This window comes from Eufriesea mexicana, unplaced genomic scaffold, assembly GCF_001483705.2.
Source record: "Eufriesea mexicana isolate 0111107269 unplaced genomic scaffold, ASM148370v2 scaffold5561, whole genome shotgun sequence".
NCBI classification, from domain to species: Eukaryota; Metazoa; Arthropoda; class Insecta; order Hymenoptera; family Apidae; genus Eufriesea; species Eufriesea mexicana.
The window spans coordinates 238225-259614 of NW_016913558.1; the positions used below are offsets into that span (position 1 = coordinate 238225).

A 21390-nucleotide genomic window follows, 5' to 3' on the forward strand; every position below is an offset into this window, starting at 1 on the left:
ATATTTACATTTATTGTTTGAAAGGCATTATTCTTTACCACACACTCCACCTTGATCAAAACTATCAGTCAGTACTTATTTGTTAAAATGACTTAAAACATGTTCATGAAATTCTATAAATGAAGTAGCTTTCCCATAAAACGAGCCACATAGTGGACAAATCTGATTATCTTGATCTGCATTATCTACTAAATTGGAACACTTTTCCATAGGTAGGCTTGATGTTTGAAGACTGGTTTGAGTTGCGCCATGTTCTTTAATACACTCATTGAAATTAAATTGAGTACCTGCTTGACACATTTTTTTATTTGCATTTATACGGCAGTTATTACACATTAATCCTGTAAAATTGTTTTTAAGATTAGTTCCTTTTTAAACGATTTCACTTATAATATAGTTGTTATTTATTTATACCTTCTTTCTTTTTCTTAAAATTTTTTAGTGTACTTTCGAGTTTAATTTTTTGTACTAATAATGTATTTTCCATCTGTGACAATTCAATATCATGTTGTTTCAATAATTCTAAGTCTGTATCCGAATCTTCTGGATAAGTAAAACCCATATTTTGTAAGTCCAATTCAGTACTATTATGTAATTCAACCATCTACAGAAATAATTATCAACTAAAGAGAACTATAATTCAATAGAAGGAAACAGAATCTAATTATTTGGTTACCTCTGCATACTGCTGTTCAAGATCTGACTTTTCTAACATAATACTATTTATGAGTCGAAGTGATATTTCTTCTAAACTTTGTTCTTTCTCACCTATATCAAAATATGTGCAATATTATATAATTTGATACAAATTCCAATTATTAAACAAGTTATATTTAAGTATAAACCATTGCTTGTAGTTAATGTATGTTGCTGATTATTATCATCCCTAGTAGAATTATAAATATCCCAAAAATTATAAGACACAATATCTGATGGTTGTGCCGGAGAATGTTGCTTAAGCGTATCAGAGATTTTTGTTAATTGACTTCCTAAAGTTTTATTAGCTCTTGTCAATTTATTTAATCTTTTCCATAATTGTCGATTTTCTGCTGCCACCATATAAACCTGATGAGTAAGCTGAGACTTCTGTTTTTTAAGCTCTTCTATTTTTTCCTGAAAACCAAGATATATTAAAATATAATATAATACAATATAACATACATACATTTTATATATTAACATGTATATTGTACAAACCTTTAAAGTTTGTACAATACTTTTCTCGCTATTATCATTAACTTTTGTAATGGCTGCAGATTCATCCTTTCCACATTCGAGTCTCAAACACATATTTTCTTCTTCAACGGTAGCTAATCTTATTTCTAATTGTTGACAACGTTCATTCATAGTTTTAAATGCAACTAATAAAGCATGATAAGAACCAAACTTTTCATGATCTAAAGTCTCTGATTGCTCCATGTCAATTATATTGTAATAATGTAATTAATAAAACTAAAATTACAATTTCACTATTTGACAGTTATTAAAATTAGCAGTAAATTAAAGTTTTTGTTACTTTACATCACAGACGTGGAAAACATATAAACAGTAAATATTCTTTCTATTTACCTACATTTCGATAAACTAAAAATTTCATATGAATTGAAAAAGAGGTTGGTAGATAATAATTAGGCTAACAAATGTCACAATAAGGGTATTAGCTTAGGTTAAGTTAATTTTAGCAATTTCAAACTAGTATATGATTTGTTGGTAACAGTACTGAAATTTTAACACAGATGACATGTAAGACAGATTTATCACATATCATAAATTTGTATCACACAATTCGGGGTAATCCCCTTTATCATTCTCGTGTCACTTCCAATATTATCGATTTATTATACAATACGATATATCCATAAAAAATATGTATGATAACATAGTATACCTCGAGTATACCTCGCCTGTGTTCCAGTCGTGACACAGATAGTATGTTTGTGATGGCAGCTTACTCTACACATAATTGGTAACATTGAAAATGCACTAAAATGGTAAGTGGCTCCAGACTTCCTAGACCGTGTGATGCAAAATACATTGAGCGATGGATCTATTTTATATTTTGTCCACGGCATAAGAAAATCTAATTGTTTGTGCAATCGGTAATTCAGGGCATGGACACAAAAACTCATAAGGTAACGAGTAAACATACTTCACATATTTTAGTGGAATTGATAATAAAATAAAGACAGTGAAATAATTTTCAAATTAATCAATTTTTAAGTGTTTAATACAATATTTAAAAATTTATCATTTTTTCATAATATATCGATTGCTGATTATATAGAAATTTATATCTATTTTTTATCACAGTCGATAAAACGGATAACTATGTAAATAAAAATTATAATTTCTTCTATTAATTAGAAATTATAATCGACTATTTATATCAGCTTTATGAAATGAAAACGAATTGGTTAATAACTTAATTAAATTTGATCTTTAGTAATTTTCAAATTTTACTTACATGGATATTTCAAATTGAACATTAAAACGACGAATAAATATTATGTAAGCATTCATCTTGAATAATTTGAAAACTTTTTTACTTATTTAGTAAAATGATATCCTTCACTTACGTTTCACATATTTACTTACATTTATTTTTCGTTCTCCTATTGCGAATATTCTATCAACTTTCTTTTTAAATTCATAATATCAGGTTGTTTTAAAGATGAAGTTTAGAAACCGTATCTAACATATATTTTCGAAATTGAAACTCAAAACTCGATTTATATTCGATGTGAATCTTCAGAAATGCAAATTAATTCAAGAAATTAATTCAAATCCGTACTCTAATACAAATTCAAACCTGCATATATAATACTTAACCCTCGTATATTATATCCAATGATTGGTTCAGTGAGTGTAGTAGTCACAGATGCCGTAGCATCGTACATCTCGAAAGCTTACAAGAGAAAGAGCTGTCTTTCCCCTTCCCCTGTAATATGCCGACACCTGAAATAGATATATAGACAGTTTACCGATTCATGAATCCCCCACCTATCCCTGGATAACTTAGATTTGATCTTGATTTTCTAGAGGGAACAGCGACCAACGGCAGTCAAGTGTTCGACGGTGCGACGATCGGACGTTGAGTAAAATTTGGCATACACGGAAATGCGTCTTAACCCACTATCAATTCTGTCATGACACACACATCCGCGAGACCATTTAGGGATTCGGTAATCGATCGTTAGCAATCTTTAGGCGACAGTCAGCTTCGAGCTATCACCGCAACAACAATATTTCGTGTGTGTCGTGAAACTGGATGTAACGGACAATACTACATTATCGATATATTTCGTTGACGTTTCGTTTCGCGCGAAAAAGCACCGGCATACGTGTGACGGGAGAAAAGGTTAGATTCGTGCAGCGAAGAGAAAAGTGTTCGGTGAAGAAACTCGAGAAAGTTGCCTATACGAAGAGAAACACTTGAGAGATAAGAGGCGAAGAAGTCGTGAATCTCGTGTGAATCTTATTGTCACGTTATTTTGTGGTATTTTTAACGTTCTTCGTAGTTCCCGTGTTCGATTTATTGGTGTATACTAAGGCAGTTGATCATTATCGATTACTGTAACGGTTGAAAGACTCGATAAATCTCGAGGTGCATTGACATCGCAGGATAGAGAATTCGATTGTTTACGTTTTAATTTCGAGAATCGAAGGATCATACATTGCGAGGTAAGTGAACCGGAAGTTTTACTTGTTATAATCGGAATATCAATGAATTTACTTTCCGTAGATACGGTGACAGACGAATAACGAGAAAATTATGTAATAATTTTCTTCGTTTGATTTTTCTCATTCCTAATACACGAAGAACGCTAACATTGTTTCTGTAACGATGTGTAAGTGAATAATACTCAATTGCCATGAGAAATATGGTTCTCGTTAGAAAGTGAAATAATTATGCGAGTATTGTGGCAACTTTAATTAGACGTATTACGCATATTATTACTGTTATTATTTTAATACGTCGTTTGTAAATTATACATGTGTTATTGTAAAAATAGATCGAAACTAAATCTTACGAAACAAGTGAATTTTGAGATTATACACATGGAATCGTTTCTTAAGGGATAAATATTTTTCCATTCGTATCGACATAACCTATATATTTTTTTCGTCGTTATAAAGACGTTAAATTGGTGGCGTGCAAGTTCGACATGGTCATTTTCGTATTATAAAACAATTAAAACGATCATTTACAACAAGAGTATTTTAAACTTTCACAACTCAGGCGAAAATCTTTACAATTTTATAATTATTCGATTCTACAATGTTGATTGACTTTCGTAGGATGTTGATTAACTATAATAAATAAGTAATTTTTGAGTGACGGCGTTAAATTTACGAAATTAGTATTTTAATAAAAAAAACAAGTCAAACAGGTACTTAAAAGTTTTCTATCCCCTTTAATTTCGATATAACTTTTAATTTGTCGTTTCATTTCAATTCGGTTCTAAAAGCCTTTCGATACTGCTATATTAAATTTTAGCTATATTCTTCCGTCACTATGCAAAGTAAAGCAACTTCCAATTATCTACTGTTTAGAAAACAACAGAACAATCGGTTATTGGCCCCGGTCATTGTAATACTGGTCGCTACAGGGCTTTTCTAATTTTTCTGCCGGTTAACCATTAAACCTGAGAATTTTAAAGCGTTGCACTCATCTCTTTTGTAACTCCTATGGTGACCGTTACGGTAATTAAAATATTCCGTAGCGTTCGCGTCACTGACGCATGCGCAGTCATATATTGAAAATGTTGATTTCTGCAAGATATTTATGGTTATGATTTAGAAATAAAAAACTTCGAAATAATTACTAGCTGCGCATTAAGGCAAATTTATAGGAGTTAAAGAGTGTTTTACATTGTGCTAAATGAAAATGTAGGGTGTATCTAAGATTATTCTGATTGCAGTCATTAAGAAAGACTATACTTTTTGTCGTTACTTCATGAACAATTATTTTTCGAAATACGTCACAGAAAAATATGTCACGGGAAGAATTATTTTCGTGAGCTATTTTGTTTGAAAAATCTTATTCTTTAATTAAGAAATAACTATAATAAAATAATAAGAATACCTACTACAATTTTCTGAGTCTCCTAAATTTGTAATATTTCACAGTAAAAGGTAATTATTGAGTTCCCTTAGCATGTATAGTTATTACATATATTTTACTATAGTTTATTAAATATTTTCGAAGGTAGTTGCTTCGTCGCGATGTTTTATGATTAATGAAGTAAATGAAAAAATTCTGATGTGATAGGTCATCGTCGTATTATTATTTAAATATCAGATTTCTGCTTTGATAGCACATTTTGATGATCGACTTACGTAACAAAGTGACACCGTTCCAAGATTCGGGGTTTCGTTTCCTGCGATTACATGTTCCTTTGGTAACATAATGTTAAGTTTCGACGATAATTGAATTTTTAATCTTCGAGAGAACGCCAGAAGACATTGCACAATAGAGGAAGCAACAAAGAGGGCAGTCAGTTAATCACCTGATTCGTGAGACTCGTAAAATGAAAATCACAAGTCTCAGATGGTACTATGAAATTTAAAAGGAAAACAGCAGACCAGTTGATTAAGTTGTTCGAACAGAGTTCAAGATTGAATCATAATTTTTGAGACAATCTGCAGATACGTTGTATAATCAGGAGGAGCATGAAAGGTGGCACTTACAAGTAGTGTAATAGTATTTATTAATATTCTGTTCTCATAAAATTATTCACAAAATTTTTACCATCTTTATCAATGCAATTTTTCGCAGGATACAAAGAAATAGAGTACAATTTCTGTGAGATTAATTATTCGAATACACTATACCATACTATATAGTTAATGCAGTATTATAATGTACTGTACCATACTATATTGCTATTATACTATTGTACTGTAGTATTCAATTACTATACTATACTGCTACTGCACTACTATGCTGTAACATATTGCTACTATACCACTATACTACTATATTACTATACTACTATACTGTGTAGAATGTCTACTATACTACTGTATCACGATGCGTGACAACTATATTATGCTATGGTAGTATAGTATATGAAGTATGATATAGTATTATAGTTGTATGGAAGTACAGGGACATATCAATACAACTAACTCCCATTCATCACATACCATAATGATCTGTGAATTTTCTCTGGGAAAGAACTACGAGTTGAAGAAAAGATTGCATAATGAAAGAAACGAGGAAGAGTGTACTTGACTTACCATCAAATTGGAGCTACACGAAGGAGGCGACCGCAAATAACGTTCGTAACCATGAAACACGATGGAAAACTAATGGTCCAATTGATCCGCGATCGAGCGTGGCGACTTGAAAATGCAACACATTGAAATGGAGATCATGGAGCAGCAAGAACGCAACAATGTTTGCACCACGAAAGAGCGGTGTTCGGTTACGAACAGAGCTATTCAACTATTGTATAATGTTTATTCAGCTTATTTCGAACGTCGTCTCGAAGAAAGCGAGAATAAGAAACCACGGTTTTCTTTCTCTCTGTCTGGAATCGCTTCATTTGAAGCGTTAAAATTGAAAGTTATCACTAGTTCCAACTTCGAAGCGAACAATTTCACTGCTTGCTTTATTTATCTCTACTTGAGTCAACTATACTTTTTATAATAATTTCGCGAGAGGAAGATTATGATTAAGAAGAAAAGTTTTCATTGAAGAAACTCTTATAAAATACCAAAAGTATTTTTATTTAAAATATTTATATTTTTTCCTCTTTTGTTTCAAAATTAGTATTAGCAAAACTGCCTCAGTAAAAATAGGATCTTTTATTCCTACAATTACTGAGGACATGTTTGGCAAAGTTTGGTAAAGTTAATTTTGATTTCTGTTGAAATAGAAACTTACATAATTATTTATGCGTGACATTAGAAACTTTTATAGTTACCGATTCGCAAGGCTTTAATTTAATATTGGCAATAATTCACTACTTGTCATTCGGTATACTATTATTTTTTTTTATTAACATTACAGAGTCATCGTTTGACTACATTTTGCTGTTCAAAGCTCAAGACACTTGCGACATACTCGGAGATATATCGATGACAGAGGAAATATCTTTTTGCTTAGGTACAATTTATTACGCCACGAGAGCGAGTGCATAACGTAATTGAATGTAGCACACTATAACTAACAGATTTGATCATTGTTACATGAATTTCTTGTCCTGATTTTCTATATATTTACTTCCTCATTTATTTAGAATTTAAGTAGATTTTTGATTTAATTACAACTTGCATATTGCTTTAGGAAGTAAAGTTTTTGGACGCCTTTGAAATTTTGCCTTTCATTATAATAAATTTTTATAAAATATTGATCACTGTATCAGACAAGAAAGAAATTGTATCTCGCAACCATGAAAAATAGTATCATTTACGGAAATCATGATGCTATTTAACTTTGTTATGACTTATTAACGTGTACATATCATGCTAGATGTTAAGTTAATTAATTACAATAAATGTCGAGAATAAATAATCAATCGAAGCATGAAATTACATGAAGTGGAAAATATAATTTTTCTCTATCAGATCGTATTTTTTAAATATTTGAAAAATATCTTCCTTGTTTGAACAGTAGTAAAATAAATATAAAAAAATTAATTTCGAATTCCCCACAAATTACAGTAGTTTCAACATTTAGAATTAAATTTTAGAAGAAATAAAATTAATTTCAAACACTTGTGTAAAGCCCATTGCGTAATTGTGAGTGCTCATTGAATTCCTCGAAAGTCAACGAATTTAAAAGTGTGGTATTCTTACACAACATCAGATAGAATGATTCTTTTCTTCCTAAAACAGCAAAATGCAAGATATCTTAGAAACAATTTCTTAAATATAGCTAACTTAAATTCATTTGAAATTGAATGCTTACAAATTAACATATTCTTCAATTACTTTTTGAAAGAAATAAAATTAATATTTACCTCTGCTAACGCTTCATGTACCTCGAGAAATTTGACAAAAATTTCAAAACGTTATAGTGCATACGATATGCATTATTCCGTAAGTAATAAAATTACAAAAAAATTGACGTTCATATGTAACAACTTTTATTCCTTTCTATTTAGAAATCAATAAAATTGAAATGTAAATTAATCCAACAAATATCAGGATATCGAATAATAATATAAATTATTTTTAACTATCGAATATACATTTACGTCTGTGTATCTCTAGACGATCGAAACTTAACCAAAAAACGCTTTGACCAACGTCCGATTCCGATGCGAGGCAATTATCTAATGTATACGTATGCATACGTACAGTACACCTCACACATGTTCTGTACGCTTGTGCGTCACGTGTGACCATTCCGTTCCTTCGCACTGATGTCCAACCGAACGTATTTCTTCCTGTCACGGCGGCTCATGAAAGTTACGCAAAAATTAGGCGGAACACTGTAGAAAAGCGATCGGTCATTGGTAGCGGGAGATGCTGCCGGATTCGTCTTTTCGACGCGAATTTCTCCGCCGCGAATTTACTTTCTATACTCGCCTATTTTCGTTGCCTGTAACCCACATGGATTCTATCACCTTGTGGCTGCGTTTTACTCTGGAAATGAGAATGTCAGCCACTTTGGTTGCTCAATAACCTATATAATATCGTACTTTCTTGCGGTGCACGGTGTATAAATTCTCCAGGATCATAGACAAAGTCGAAATTATTAGTCTCGTTGGGAAGATTAATCCATTTGACTTGAGGGATTCCATGTTTGTTATTACGCGTTCATGGAAAGCGCACGCACTCTGTTTACCCGGAGTGCTACTGAAATTGATTGACAGAGAGCGCTGGTGATCGATGAAGTTTCGATCGTATCGAAACGCATACGGCGCGCGGCTAAAGAAAACGATATGATATTCAGTGTTTCTCGTGTAAATTCAAAGCGACATATCTTGGCAACAAAAAATCGTACGACTATGAATCAAATTTAGTTTTACAAGGAAAAGTAAGCACTCTACGATGCTGTTAACAAAAGTATTGAGAAAAAATTACTGTCTCTGGAATATTTTCGTAAACACAGCTGTAATCGATATCTGTTTATTCGTTTATACCTTGAACATAACCTAATAGGTAAAACTTCTGTTTATTTATTCGTATCTATAAACAAATTAAATTTAAAAAAAAAAATGTAAATTATGGTGAATCTTCTTTTATACTACGTGCTACATGGACATGTATGGAAAATTTGCGTTAGTTTGAAGAAACATCGAAAATGATGGAGCGTGCTATTATTTTGTCACATATTGTCGTGGCCAATTGAATATTTACTCGTTTGATTTCTTTAGGCACAAATGATCGTGATAGAGGATCTTATAGATGGAGTAATTTTGCTTCGACGAGAGATAAATTCCAACTATAGATCGCAGAATTAGATTCTGAAATGTGTAAGAGAGATCACGCGGCGGGTGTAGGAAAGGAGTGAGGTTAGGTTTCACTTTAGTACACTGACAGAGAATTTCTTTTTCTTTTATGTGAAGCATTTGAAACCTCAATACAGATTTGTTTCAGCTCTATTTAAGTGTCCATATGTACAGATAAGAACACTTTCAAACATGAATATTAAGCATTGGACCTACACAAAATGCAATGGATGGTCTGGAGTTTCAAGGTTTACGTTTTCATCAGAATTTTATTTATCAAAATCTTTTACATACAGTGAAAATTTGTATAAATTACTTATAGGAATAGAAAAGTAAAAGGAACTACTGAACATAGAAAGACATTTGGCATTTACAATGAAATAGGTATGCTGAGAAGACAGATTAAAATTTAAATTTGAGATTGCAAAGTTGCAAAAAGTATAAAACACAGCATTGCAAATATTAAATTTGTCCTTTACATTTTATCATAGATTAAATATTCTTAGACATAACGTCATATGTGCCGAGTGTACGAGATGCATTAGATGCATTATCTAAACAAAAATGTTAATTCGTAATAAAACAGTATCAGTAGATCATTTATTGAAATTTCAAAGAATAATTAATCGAATGCGCTAGCGTGTAATAGAATAAATTAATCTTCTCTCTTTTTCTATTGTTTCTTGTCATCCAGATCGATCCTACATGAAACGTCACATTTGTTAGAACGATGGAAACGGTATCAGAATACAGAATAATCTCTTCACTACTATTGCTGATACTATTCCAATCAAGATCTCTAATTACACGCTATTAATCCTGGAACGAAAATGAAAAATAGAAAAAAGGTTGTATGAAACCACATAAACCTCCAACGTGTCTCATTCCAAACACTACCATCAGCACTATCGTGGTTACCACATGAAAAATATCACACGATAATTTTATATAACTTACTGGTCCCATCAACACCATTGGTGCCATCGATCTTCCTCTCCAAAAGTTTCCAACTTCTATTAATTTTCTCGAAACTGTGTTTTTAAAAACGGTGTGCAAGATATCTCGAGATTTAATCAAACGATTATCTTGAAATTTTCCAGATACCTTTAGTATAATATATATTAAGTATCGACGATCCATATTTTTCATGGATAAACTATCAATACATTAGCAATGGTAGTACAACCGAGGAGAGGGTGGTTCTACGTGAAAAAACAAATCGAAAATAGAGAATAAAATTTTTTCATTCGAAGTTTCGTTGTCGAGAAAATCGGCTTTGAATATTCACGGAGTACGCGTGCACTGAGTGATATGAATAAACCATCGGTATACCGGCAAAATGTTAAATATTAAATATTCCAGCGACAAATTCTATTTTCTGTTCTCCCTCCATGAAGGCTCCAGCAGCCTTATGCCGAATTTCAACTGAACTTCAAGGGAAGTGGAACCCCTTTCCGTGTTTCGTTGATAAGCTCGCATTTTAAAATGCAACCAGGACTATCTATCTACATATCACGGTTACAGTAACAACTAGCCCCCATCGACACGATGACGATTTATGAAAATATTCTGCCTGTGCATCGATATAATCTGGTAACCATTATACAATATATGCTACATATTCTTGCAATATTCTTTACGTAAACAAAATTATATAAATTAGTTTTTAAACAAACCCGGTTTCTAGAACTCGCAGACACGATAAACAAGTTATCACTGAACAAGAAAACTACAAGAGTTACGACGACTCGAAGGTGATTTGCTACAGCTCTCTCGGTTAATGTACGACCCTCAGCTCGAAAAATTCAGCCAGCCATACGTTCCTCGCCATGTTTCGCAACGTGGGAGCCTTGAAAGCGCCACAAGCAACGTGTGTGCCACGAATTTGTGGAAAATCGGTGAGTCGATTAGCGACGAAAACGCCAATCGTGCAGCACCCCATGGAAACACGACCATGCTCCAATTGTCCCCATGGGAACCCAGGGACGGAGCGCGGTTCGTTGAGAATGGGGACAACGACACGCGATTATCACGCAAAGATCGTGCAGCACCCCATGGAAACACGACCATGCTCCAATTGTCGTAAGGAATTGCGTTTGCCCGGGGAACCCAGGGACGGAGCGCGGTTCGTTGAGAATGGGGACAACGACACGCGATTATCACGCAAATTACACGATATTATGGCGGCTCGCATGAACTCGTCTCGGGTTTGTCATTAGGGATTTACGCAAATTCCTGGTAGACCCCACTGTCTCGTCCTCCGTTGCCTTTTGTAGCCTTGTTATGCTAGCTTCGTTGCTATTTTGTACAAATTCTGACATATTGGCATTTATGTAATTTCACTTTTATTTTATGTCATATACCTGTTTCGAGTTCTTCTTGCTGGCGAATAAGGTATACGTACATTCCGATTGTGTCGGGTTTTTGGTTCCACTTATTACATTCCTGTTTTTGGTTCTCCTTTTTCTGAGGTTATGTTGCAGATCCCAATTGAATTAGGTTTTTGGGTAGGCTGGTATTATTTGTAATTTCACGTAAATTGACTTCTCCGAGTTATGTAAGTACTTACTTCTGATAGGACTCTGATAGAAACATGGAAATCAATAATTTCGTTCGATCGTTATGTATTTTGGTCTGTCTTCCTGTTGAGGTTATGTATGCACATGCTCTTGTAAAATTTCCGTAAATTTTATTACTTTATTTACGCAAATGTTTTAGCACACCACGATATCAATCGAAGATGTTAATACAATTAAATAACCGAACTAAAATCAATAAAATTCTCTTGGCTGAAATATTCTTGCTTCCTGTGATTTAGGATAGTGTTGGTGTTCCATAGCAATTTAACTTCTTCATTCTTCTCTCAGAAAATTCATCGTGTCTTTTTATTACTAATATACTGTCGAATATTACGATGTCCAGAATTTTTACATAAATCTATCTGCTTTAAGTACCAAGAGAATTACTTACACGTTTTCCTATATCTTCGTTAAGCTACTTTGCATTTCATTCTTCTCTGCGTCAGAAAATTGACATATGCTTTATTTTTTATTACATGTCCGCGTGTTTCTTTCTTCATGTTTCAATATACACGACATATCTTTTTAATTCCTTTCTTTTTTGTCAATTTTCATACACCGTGTAAAGTTCTTGCACTAGGCTGGTGAATAATCATTTTTTCCTTTTTTTCTGCGTGTGGATAGTAAAGCAGTTTTCATATTAATTATTCTTTTAATGAAATACACTCGTGTTTCTGGTCACCTTTTTTTCTTCTATTTGACACGGAGCAGAAATTTGAATAACTTTTTCTGGTTTCTTAAATATAACTTCGCAGTTAAATTATGCTTCTCAAGAAAATATTTCTCACGTCTCTGGTCACCATTATTTCTTCTATCCGACACGAAACTGACATTTCAATAACGTTTTCCGGTTTCTTAAAGACGATTCTGCATCTAAATTATTCTTCTCGCAAAAATATTCTCCAGTTTCATACTTGAATTTTATTTTCCTGTGTACGTGAATCTTACATTTCTTTCAAACAGGAATCATAGGAAAGATGAATTCAGGATCTCCATTTTAATTCTTATTTTAAAGTAACATCGAATACAATTTAGCCAAGTGATTTCTAAGAACATTCCATTTTCTTGAATGGTGTATAATTTGTGTAGGGATAAATGGAGATAAAGGAGGACCGCTAACTATTGTGTATCCGCCATTTTGTGTTACGTCAATCTTTATATATGCGTGTATAGCTATATATTTCCGTCATCTTCTGAAAACTGCGAATTAATGTCCAATTTACATCGATATTGATTGATCGCGAATAGAATAGGCCGTAAATGTGAACGTATTAAAGCCTGAATATCATAATTAAAGATATGTGACGAATTGTCAACGATGAATGTTGCGAATGACGAAGCGATACTACACAGTTCGAGACTAACCAACTATTTATTAGAAATTTGTTAGAAGTTCATTTATATAATATAATCGAATAACTCCACGTAAATACCAAGTTTAGTATAGTGATTCTAATCGATCGAAATATTCTTCTTCGATAATCCATTTCATTCGCCTAATCGTCAGACCTAATCACAGATGAAATTCTGCTCTATTCTTCCTTTTTTTTAATTTCAATATCAAAGCATCGATTTTTCTAATATCTAAAACGATATAAATAAATAAAATTGAACTGTATGTACAATAAATATCCGTTTTTCGTTTCCTGAAGTGAATCGGTCAAACGGAAAGCTATAGCATAGTTTCTTCATACTTTCTCCATATTTTTCTAGTTTAAAAAATATTTCTTCTATCTCCTCTCATCGCGGAAAAATCCTTTTTCATGGATATAATAATCGCTCTTACGCCCGGATAAAGTGGAAACGGAGTTTTAATACCATTTTCGAGGATAATTACAAACTCACGTTCACTTCTTTCCGCTCGCATTTCTCCGGACAAAAGGAAAAGCGAGCGTAATGATCATGTGCAGAGCACTTCCGCGACAGGTCGATACTGGGTATTAATGTATGCAGTTGCGTGTCGAACGTCTTATCAGATGTGACATAAGAAACGGAAAAACTGTCGCTTTAGCTTCAGATGCTATCAACAACATTGTTGTAGGCAAATGTTTGCGTCGTTGTCATAGTGAACACATTAATGCAGGAAATTCTTTCGACTGTTAAAGAATTACCAATTTGCAATTGAATACGCTTTACCTTCACACATAGTGACGGTATACCGAAATATCAGATAGTTCAAATGTGTTTGTCGGGGTCCTGCCCCCTACTATCATTTGATGGCCAGCTGGTCGCAGGTATCCTCGTTGGCAGCGTAGTGTTCGTAGGTCAAGGGGCGTTAGCAATAAGGAAATAAACTAGTCCCCCACTTAACATAAGAAGTTTAGGTCTATGGGGATCTTCCCCCACGGTTGTTGAATCGTCGTGCTGGGTCGTAGTTCTCTTGAATGCGATGTAGCTAGAAGGGACAGTAGGAAAAGGAAGGGATGCGTTTCGTCCCGAGCCTGCTAGCGGACTCATCAGTAAGGCTACCTTGCCTTAGACACTGGGATACTATATGGTAGGTCGGGAAGTTATATATATAGGAATTAGAAGTTTTCCGAGGACTTGCGAGAAAGTCCTACCTAGCAGTCACCTAGCAGTGAGGGTGAGAATGATAGTCGCTATATCACCCCCTGCCAGTGATTAACAATATATTCCAAGTTGTGATGATGAGATTGGAGCGGCCTTCATTCTTGACGAGGACGTGCTCAAAGCCTGGACCGTGGTAGAGTAATTTTTCTGCCCCCCTAGGATGGTTGTGGCGTCGTTTCGGCGAACAGGGCGGTTGCATTAATCGGCGAGCTCGTTGCTTCGAGCCTGGACTCGTTTCGTCTTCCGTCGACTTCCAGTGTTACTATCTGGATAATTTTTAATTTTTTTTGTAGCGGCCATAGATAGGCACGTACAAATAGCAACATTTGGCATGCAAGTGGTCAAGAGGGTTTATGGAACGCGTATACCCATTGCTGCTTTTGAGGAAGTCGTCCTCCGCCTCAGCGAAAGTCTTTACCCATTTGGCGGAGTAAAAAGCAGCCTTCAGACTTAAACAATAACGGCCTCAGCAGCGCAGGCGGGTACCATAAACCCTCGGCTTTTCCGAAAGGCGCGCGAAGCATCGCGAGCGGGCGACGGCCTGCCACGTGATGCACTGCGAGACCGCAGGAAGAAGACCCCCCAGGGTTCCCGGACCGTAAGCGTGTACTCCCGCGTGGAAATAGAAGACCGAGGGATTACCGGAAAGATCCCGGATTGGTTAATGAAGAGGAGAAATTCGTCTTAGTGGCACCTCGAGACGTTTCCCAAAGACGAGTGAACGCAGCGTGAAATAGTTGGTGTCCAGCATTCCGCTGGAATACATCACGTCTTTATTGTACTTAAATGAATCTCATGCTTGGAAACCGAACATTGGAATTGATATCTACCCTACACTAGGTATCCTCTTTTCCTACATTTTTATTCGTTTTTTCCCGCATTTTTTTATGTAAAATGTGTAATTTCGTTTCTCAGAATATCGTTTAATCATCAGCTAACATGGGAAAACGACACGTGAATCACGTTCTTAATTTATATTCCTGTTTATTGAAAGTAATGACTTGAAAAAGACCTTCCTTAGGCCTTCGAACCTTAGGCTTTCGAACCTAACCTTAAAAAGGATTGCAGCGACGATGGAAAGGATGAAAGAACGAAAGGCAGCGCTAATAAAGTCAAGGCTAGAAATAGAAATTATATAAAATTACACACAAGTTTTCATTTAGCAGATAATTTCAACTTTTACTTCAAGCACGGTTTATGTAATGACATGTATAACATCAGTTGTGCAGTAGATATAGTAATCGGTAAGATACGCATTCTCGTTTAGGATACATATATATTTCGACTTGTATATCTTCTTATTTTGTTCGCTTCGTAGGTATCTATCCACAAAATTATCGAGGAAAATATTTACGTGGAATAAATTGAAGGAAAACATCGTAAAAGGAACGAAATTATCCTTGTCCTCGACGACGTGTGAAAAGTTTGTTTATTCATGAAGAAGGATTGGTATGACGAAGCATTCGTGCGCAAGAAATTAACGAAATAGAAAGAAACTTAAGCGGAATTAACCTATATGTTTCTTAAAAGCATTAATTTACGAAAGATCTGTTAATATCTGATCCAGTTTCTCTTAGAGAGTCGAGCAGCATTTATTTCTAGCCATTTCTTGACAATAGAAAGTGACGAGTTACCCAGAACTCGATCTCGATTACCTTATCTTCATCGTAACCTCGCGGGAACAAAGATGGCGGACGGTCGCAGTCCGATTAACTCGAGATTCCACCGTGGCGCTGCTGTCGCAGTTACCGCGTAATGTTTTAGGTGTAGGGGTCCTCCCCCACGGTCGTTGTTTTGATGGTAGCTGGTCGCAGGCATTCCTCTGTGGCCTCATCAGTAAAAGGCTACCCTAGCAGGCCCTGCCTCAGAGACTGGGAAACTATTTGGAAGGTCGGGAAGTTATATATATATATATAGGAATTGGAGGTTTTTCAAGGACTTGCGAGAAACTCCTCGAAGTTGGAGTCCATCTAGTGGTGAGGGTGAGAATGATGGTCGCTACAAAGGTTACAAGAATGCGAAACAATAAGCAATATCTTTTAACATACATCGTTTCACCACGCAAACGTCTCTCTGGCGTAATAAATCCTTAACTCTCGAAGATAAATAGCTTCCTGTCTTAAAATCCATGAATACATTTGGCGATCCTATCTCGTGCTTTTAGTAATATACACAGAACGGAATAATGCAAGATTTTAAATACCCATCAGAATGAAATGAAAAGCACGGTAAAATTGGACACGGCAGGAGTACTCATGACGCAATGCATCTGAACGAGAAGAATAGTGGAATACAGCCTGGGTTCCATTAATCATGGACTCAATTGATGTCAATGCGTCACGAACCTAACAAAAGTGGCGTGTCTACGCGTTTCCGCGTAAAAAATATCAATGCAAGCGTTTAAATTGGAATTAACGCAGCCGCTAGACCATAAACGTAGACACAGATGCGCACCGGTAGCGGAGGAAGTAGTACGCGCGCTTGCCGCTAGAGCTCACTGGGTCCACGGTGCTAATTCAACGAAAGTGGTATACCCGGGAGCACCTCGAGAGCACGGAATACTAAGCAAATCGGTCCAAACGAGACAACGACGTACATAGATCGTGGTTTGCTGCGGCCACCTTCACCTAATCCCCCGAACCCGTGGCCACGCGTGTTCTGCACGATCGGGACCAGTTCCACGCACACGAGCAGGCAAGAAACGAAGGTAACGAGGATGGTCTACCGTTATGAAGGGTAACTCCTTTCCGCGTGATGATGCACCAGCCAGGCTGCGGTTGCAACACGTGCAGCTGCTGCGGGATAAAGTGTAACTCTAGGTCAATGTTCTCCAACGCTCGTAGACTACCGTAGGCGTAGTTCTCGATAGTCTTGGAATCTCTAGAGTGCTCCAGTGCTTGGTGCAACAATCGTATAATTTGAGAACATTGCAATCTTCTGCTTTTTTCATTTTTTTTTCATTGGCAATCGAACTAAGTGGATCTCCTTGATCTACATCTCAAATGTCTACCGGTAGAAGAAGTTTTGGTATTACTCCTCCATTTTTATTTTTTTTTTTATTTTTCTTTTGGAAGATCGATGATGCGATAATTTATCAGATGTTCGTTGCAGAGTTAGGAATCGTATAATTTATTGAAATCGAGTAACTCCCTCGTGCTTATCTCACATTTATGAGCCTTTTTATTATGCAAATAGAGAATATTCAGAGTGCAAGTAATTTGAATATTCCGCTTCTTATTCATCACGATTGCTATTATGTAATGTACAGGTAATCGTTGCAGATAGACAGAGCGTTTTAGAATCAAGAAATACCAGTAATCGTTTAGGTTTGTCTAACACGTTCAGTGAACGTAATTCCTTGTCGTCTTGGAATACCTAAAGCTAACTATAATCGATTCTAACTGTTTATAAATTAATTTTTAATTGCTCGGAGAATTGCTTTTCTTTTTCCTTCGTAATACGTATTTACAGTTTTATTGGTCTACTTCTTTATACTTATCCTTTGCATAAAAGTGGTTCTCTGAAGAATAGTTTATAAATCAAAATCGAATCAATTTCGTCAGAAATTTTGATTCTAATTTCTACTGTTTTTAATTCCCTGAATATCAATGAACTTTCATTTAAATGGAAATTAAATCTAAATTTTCGGACAAAATTTAATTTAAAATTGAAATTAATTTAATTGAATTTCTTAAAATCTTGGGAAAAATATTTTCCCAAATTCCAAATCGAAGATTTCGTAGACCTGTGAATTCCTTTTCTACAAACATTCGAAATTATTATTTTAAAACAATAGCCACGAACTCAATTTTGTTTTGCCAACAATTCTTCTTTCACCTCGCACAACCGAAAGTTTCTCAAAGAAAATCAGACGAAAAAGAGGAAAAAGGAGGAAAAAAGAAAATTCTCGTTACCCCATTTTACTTTATGCACTCATTATTTAAACACCGTTGAAAATCTCTCTTTCCAAGCTACTCCAATCCGTGGAGATAATGGTGGAAAGTAATTAAAGCACCTCTGAGCCAAACACGGTGAAAGTGCTCATAACGCACGCGTAAAATGGCGGTCGAAAAACGGATCGAATATAGAGCTGAGAAAGTATATAGGCGTAAATACCGTGATATCATCGAATAAACGACTCTTCCACGTGGAAGTTTCGCTTTTTCCCCCGTCCCTTTGCATCGTGATCGAAACGAAGATATGGCTACCGTGTTCCCCGTTCGAGGAAGCCGGAAGTCGGTGCCCGTTTCGCGGCTACGAATCGAGATTACTTCCGGAGAACGTTCACGGCCGAGATATCGACGAAACTAATCAATTAGAGCTGTCACGCAAAGGATGCCTTTTGCATAAATGTTCCCGTTTCTCTAATAGTTCCTCAGCCTCTGCTTTCGTTAGATCAGATTGGAGTTGAAAGCGAGAGGAACCAGAATCGCGAGCCTCTATTACAGGACAAGTGTGATATATGACATATCTAACACTTATTAATTTACTATACTATACCTAATTTAGCATTTTTACTGGAAAATTTAAGGTCAGTTTTAATCACCGAATCGTTAATTTTCTAAATATTTTTCATTATATTTATGTATAGCTATATACATTTCGAGCTAGGAATATTATATCTAGGAATCTAGGGATTTTTAATAATTGGATTTAGAAGATTTAGATTAGGCAATTGGAATTTTTCAAATTTCATTATATTTATGCATAGGTATATACATTTCGAGCTAAGAATATTATATCTAGGAATCTAGGGATTTTTAATAATTGGATTTAGAAGATCTAGATTAGGCAATTGGAATTTTTCAAATTTCATTATATTTATGTATAAGTTTATACATTTCGAGCTAAGAATATTATATCTAGGAATCTAGGGATTTTTAATAATTGGATTTAGAAGATCTAGATTTGGAAATTGGCATTTTTTTTCTTCGGGTAGTTGGGTTTCTTAATTACGATGCCAAAGTTAAAAATAAATTGGAAATTTCTTTCTGTGGTATTATCCAATTGTTCTGCCAGTTAAATTTTATTACTGTCGCACGTTACAAGCTCTCTAGCATCGAATAAATCCGATTTCAAGCGCGTTATAAATTCTCGAATTTAATAATCTTCAAGTTTAATAGACAAAATCTCGAATTTCTTTATCCTCGTTCGATTTTTATCGATTTTCGTCTCGATACGACGTAATTGCGGATGAAGAGCGCTTTCATAGACCCACCATCGCGGCGATGTGTAACTAGGTTAGACGCGCCGAGTGATGAGTAGATGGCAGCACGCGACGTGGTCGATTTTTAACATGGCGGTGGTCCGACTGGAATTCGCAATCGTCTCGATCGCTTCTGCGAGGTATTATTTTTAACGAACTTTGCTATAATATAATAACTAAACCATGTAGTTATCTAATACACGTAACATTGATGTATCGATCCGGCGAATGTCGCTGGAGCAGAACACAGGTGAGGTTATGTTGCAAGATCTTTTCTTCGAAACCGGTGTAAGTAGGTATAGATCTCTGCCTTTCTTTTATGGTTAACTGAGATACAGGTATTACCTGGCCCGTAATATATTACTGGGGTGTTATAGACTGGAAGAACCGTTTTCTAAATTAAATAAATTAAAACAGAGTATGCATGGAATAATCAGTGTTAGGGTATTAAGTTAGGGTAAAAAGTGGAAACATTTTGGTGGAAGATTATACTTAATGTTATAATATTTCATTCATTTTGGAGATAGTATTTATAATTGAAAATTTGGGGATGTGGAAATTTTTCACAGGTCAATGTGATTAAAAATATGAAAAAAAATGGAAAGAATTTCTAAAACTTTTATCTAACTTTATTTTTGATAGGATAAGGATTAACCAAAATTAAATACTACTTCAATGCATACTTTTTCATAATTAAGTCTCATTGCAATAGGTTAATTGAATAATAATCTAATTACTTTAGATGCACAGAAGATAGCATTTAATGCACTTTTAATCGAGCAAAAATTAAAATGAAAAATAAAGAAATGATTAATCGTTGCATCATATAATAGGACATACGAGTGACAGAAAAATCTATCAACTAAACCAACCATTCACCATTTGATCAAATTTTAAATTCAAAAGCAAAATATTATTACCAATACTAATCAATAATTCCGCAATTTCTACGACCAATTGTACCACTTAATAACATTCCACCATAAAAGAAGAAAAAGAAAAAAGATTGCAAAAAAATTGCAAAATCTCTAAGTTAGCAAGAGTCAAATAATTCTTTAAGAAAGTCTCGTTGTTATTACTCTGACACAACGCGGCAGCTATTCAGCGCGAGACCAATTCATTTGCATGTAATTATCGAATAATTCCCGAAGTAATCTGTCGAAATCGAAACGTTAAATAAATCGCGGCATGGAAAAAAAAAGTAACAGGTAATTCGAATCCGTGTTTCGCAAGTGGCATGATTACACGGAGGAAGGGGGCGGGTGAACTCACCTTTTATCCCCGGGACCGGCAGAAATTTCACGTGTGAGAAAAAGTAAAAGGGTTTGCAGGGTATTGCGCAAGGAAAAAGTACATTCTTCTGTTGCAAGAAGAAATCACCTTGTCCGATGCAGGTGGAGGAGCCAGCCCCGACGGCCTTGGCGAAATTCCGTCTTCAGAACGATCTATCCAGCGTTACGTGATCGTTAGTCCTAGATTCGCGTAGCCCTTTTAAAGCGGTGAAAGACAAATATGTTAAAACCGGCAAGTTTGTCGAACACGCGAAACAGATGTATATATACATATATACACAGCTTAATGAAAGGTTTCGACAGTGCATTCAAGAAATCTAGAGCCACGGAATGCC

The 21390-nt window shown here is 35.0% G+C and overlaps 2 protein-coding genes across 3 annotated transcripts in view; one reads left to right on the forward strand and one right to left on the reverse strand.

The window, feature by feature from the left end:
• Positions 1–3: 3 nt before the first annotated feature.
• Positions 4–1464, reverse strand: spn-F (C2H2-type zinc binding domain-containing protein spindle-F). Its single transcript, XM_017906558.1, has 5 exons — positions 1198–1464; positions 846–1113; positions 677–768; positions 415–604; positions 4–341 (listed from the first exon to the last, which is right to left on the reverse strand). The coding sequence occupies exons 1-5, from the start codon at positions 1417–1419 to the stop codon at positions 76–78; spliced, it is 1038 nt and encodes a 345-aa protein (XP_017762047.1). The 5' UTR covers positions 1420–1464; the 3' UTR covers positions 4–75.
• Positions 1465–3037: 1573 nt separating this feature from the next.
• Positions 3038–21390, forward strand: part of LOC108552160 (ABC transporter G family member 20) — a 27155-nt gene continuing 8802 nt past the window's right edge. The window contains exon 1 of one of the 2 annotated variants that reach the window (XM_017906573.1): positions 3038–3681. The gene's annotated coding sequence lies outside the window, so the exon portion shown is untranslated. Of the gene's footprint in view, positions 3682–16932; positions 17265–21390 lie in introns of those variants that run through there. The other variant, XM_017906574.1, reaches the window with a different exon arrangement.